Source organism: Condylura cristata, unplaced genomic scaffold, assembly GCF_000260355.1.
Source record: "Condylura cristata isolate star-nosed mole 26May11 unplaced genomic scaffold, ConCri1.0 scaffold00004, whole genome shotgun sequence".
NCBI lineage: Eukaryota > Metazoa > Chordata > Mammalia > Eulipotyphla > Talpidae > Condylura > Condylura cristata.
In genome coordinates this window covers 63,454,289-63,456,902 of record NW_004567105.1, presented here as the reverse complement: position 1 = coordinate 63,456,902, position 2,614 = coordinate 63,454,289, and the positions used below count along the sequence as shown (strand labels likewise).

General features: G+C 45.4%; 1 protein-coding gene across 1 annotated transcript; it reads left to right on the top strand.

Annotated features, from left to right (window-relative positions):
• The first annotated feature begins 319 nt into the window (after positions 1 to 319).
• Positions 320 to 1,798, top strand: CCR9 (chemokine (C-C motif) receptor 9). Its single transcript, XM_004676614.1, has 2 exons — positions 320 to 1,405; positions 1,766 to 1,798. The coding sequence occupies exons 1-2, from the start codon at positions 320 to 322 to the stop codon at positions 1,796 to 1,798; spliced, it is 1,119 nt and encodes a 372-aa protein (XP_004676671.1).
• Positions 1,799 to 2,614: the final 816 nt, after the last annotated feature.

Sequence of the window (2,614 nt, the reverse complement as noted above, 5' to 3'; positions counted from 1 at the left end):
TTCTCCCCACTGCATGTGCCGTGCGCCCTGTGATGGCCCCTTGGCTTGTGTCTTCCACGAAGCCCATAGGAACCACATCTGGCTTCTCATCCTTGCATTTTCAGCACATACACAGTATCTGACATATCACACGTGCTCGTAACTATTTGTTGAATAAATAAATCTTTCAATCCCAGCAGGTGCTCTCAGAATTCCTACTTTCTTTTGAAACTGAATTTCATGAATTCCTTTTGTCTCATCATAGATGATGGGGTCTGGCAGGGTAAGGTGGCCCCTGCATCTGCCTTCACACGGGAACTCTGAGATTGTTCTCGACCTAATGGGATCTTGGTTTTCCTTACAGAGCAACCTCAGTGACTACTTGATATACTGGGAAGATACTTTAGATGACAACATGATTGACAATGCCACCTTTCGTTTCTGCAATAAAGACAACATCAGGCATGTGATAAGCATTTTGATCCCGTTTATGTACTGGCTTGCATTCATCATTGGTGCCTTGGGCAACAGCCTCGTCATTCTTGTCTACTGGTTCTGCACGAGAATCAAGACCATGACCGACATGTTCCTTCTGAACATGGCCATCGCTGACCTGCTCTTTACCTGCACTCTTCCCTTCTGGGCCATCGCCATTGCTGACCAGTGGAAATTCCACAACCTTGCGTGCAAAGTGGTCAGCAGCATGTACAAGATGAACTTCTACTGCTTTGTGTTGCTGATAGCGTGCATCAGCTGGGACCGGTACTTAGCAATTGCTCAGGCTACAAAAGAGTGGACCCCCAGGTGGAGATCTCTTAAAAAAAGCAAAATCATTTGTTTTATTGTCTGGGGCCTGGCGATTTCCAGCTCCTTGCCAGAAATCCTGTACAGCGAAGTCAAGGAGCTATCCAACATTTCCATTTGCACCTCAGTCTACCCTAAGAATAAGAACCCCAAACTGAAGTCAATTATTTTGATCCTGAGGGAGAGCCTGGGGCTCATATTACCCTTTGTGATCATGATTTGCTGTTACGCAATTGTCATTCACACTCTGATACAAGCCAAGAAGTCACCCAGGCGGCAGGCCCTCAAGATCATCATCATTGTCCTTACCAACTTCGTCTTGTCTCAGTTCCCTTACAACTGTGTCCTGTTGGTGCAGGCCCTTGATGCCAACATCTACTTCATTTCTAGCTGTGAATTGTCCATTGAGATGGACAAAATCCTCCAGAGCACTCAGGTCATGGCCTTCTTACACAGTTGTGCGAATCCTATTTTCTACCTTATTTTGGGTAGGAGATTCCGGCAGGATATTTGTAAAATCCTGAGGAAGCTGAGCTGCTTTCCCCAGACTCAGTGCGTCCTGTTTTCCTGGAGACAGAGCAGCTCCAGCACATCATCCATGTGTCCCACAGAGACAACCGTGGTGAGCACTCTCCCTGTGAGGGGTGTCCTTGCTCACAGGGCTGGTTCTTCTGGAAGTATCTAAAAATACAGGAGCGGCTTCCACATGGATGAGACCAAGGGAAACCCCAAGGAAATGAAAGGCAATATAGAAAGAAAAAAGCTCAAGGGGGCTTTGTATTTCTAGTCAGAGTTAGTAAGTCTTCTGGCCACCTCAATAGAATGCTGACTGACTCTTGGCTGCAATACCCGCATTTTTCAAAGGAAGATTAACAATTCTGTGGCCACTGGCTGAGCAGTTTGCCTAAGCATTAACATAGCTGACCTCTAGAGGTTTTCATTTTCTCACTTCTCAGAACCCTGTGAATTGCTGTGTTTCCAGTTCCAGAGCCACCCCTTCCGAAAGACGTCATAGAAGCAGCCACAAAACCGTTGTTTTGTTGTCCACAAAAACACCAGGTTTCACAGAACCATCCATCCACCAACAGTTTCCATCTTGATTTGGTAGTCCCATACTCATGCCAGGTCATGAAGATTCTTGATCTAGAATCATGCCAAACCACCAGAATCAAATCTCCCTCTGTTCTCCTTGCTCAGTCTGGGGCAGTGAGGGCTCTCATTCTCGTATTCAAGCTGGCTGGTCTATCACCCAAGGCACACCTGCCAGCCACCAGGATTCTGCCACCTTCTAGCCCATTTCTGTGACTCCCTGTGGGTTCTGTGACATCACACCTGGCTGCAGGTTTGGCCTGGGATAGGCCTGGTGTGAGAGGTGCTCCTCGCAGCCTTGCAGGGAGATGAAGGACCAGCTTTGGTAGGAACTGGCTCTGGCATGGGCTTCTTCATCAAGTGGCTTTTGTGCTGGTCTATTCTCTTCCCTGTGACTCGCATCGGCCAATCTCGTCTCGGAAGGATATTTGTCTCCATGTTTCTTCATTTTACTGTGTAGCTTACTATGCTAACACACTTTCAATTTAGAGATATAGGGATTTTTACTTTGATGATGAGCTCTCCCTCCCCAAATAATATACTTCACATTTGCTTTGTCTTTTAACAATTTGTCAAACTTATCATTTATCACATATACCATTTCCTATATTAGACAGTGCTTTTTAATGATTACTTAATAATAACCATCATTATCACTTTCTTCACCTTTTAAATGTGTGCACTTATAGACTGAAAGGCCTTTTTAAGAATACAAAGAATAAGAGACAAGGATATGTAAATA

Excerpts from the sequence above, each read along its gene's own strand:
- CCR9 (XM_004676614.1), top strand. The coding sequence starts at position 320 with ATGGGATCTTGGTTTTCCTTACAGAGCAACCTCAGTGACTACTTGATA. Across the intron at positions 1,406-1,765 it reads GTCCCACAGAGACAACCGTG|TTCCAGAGCCACCCCTTCCG; the intron begins GTGAGCACTCTC and ends CTGTGTTTCCAG.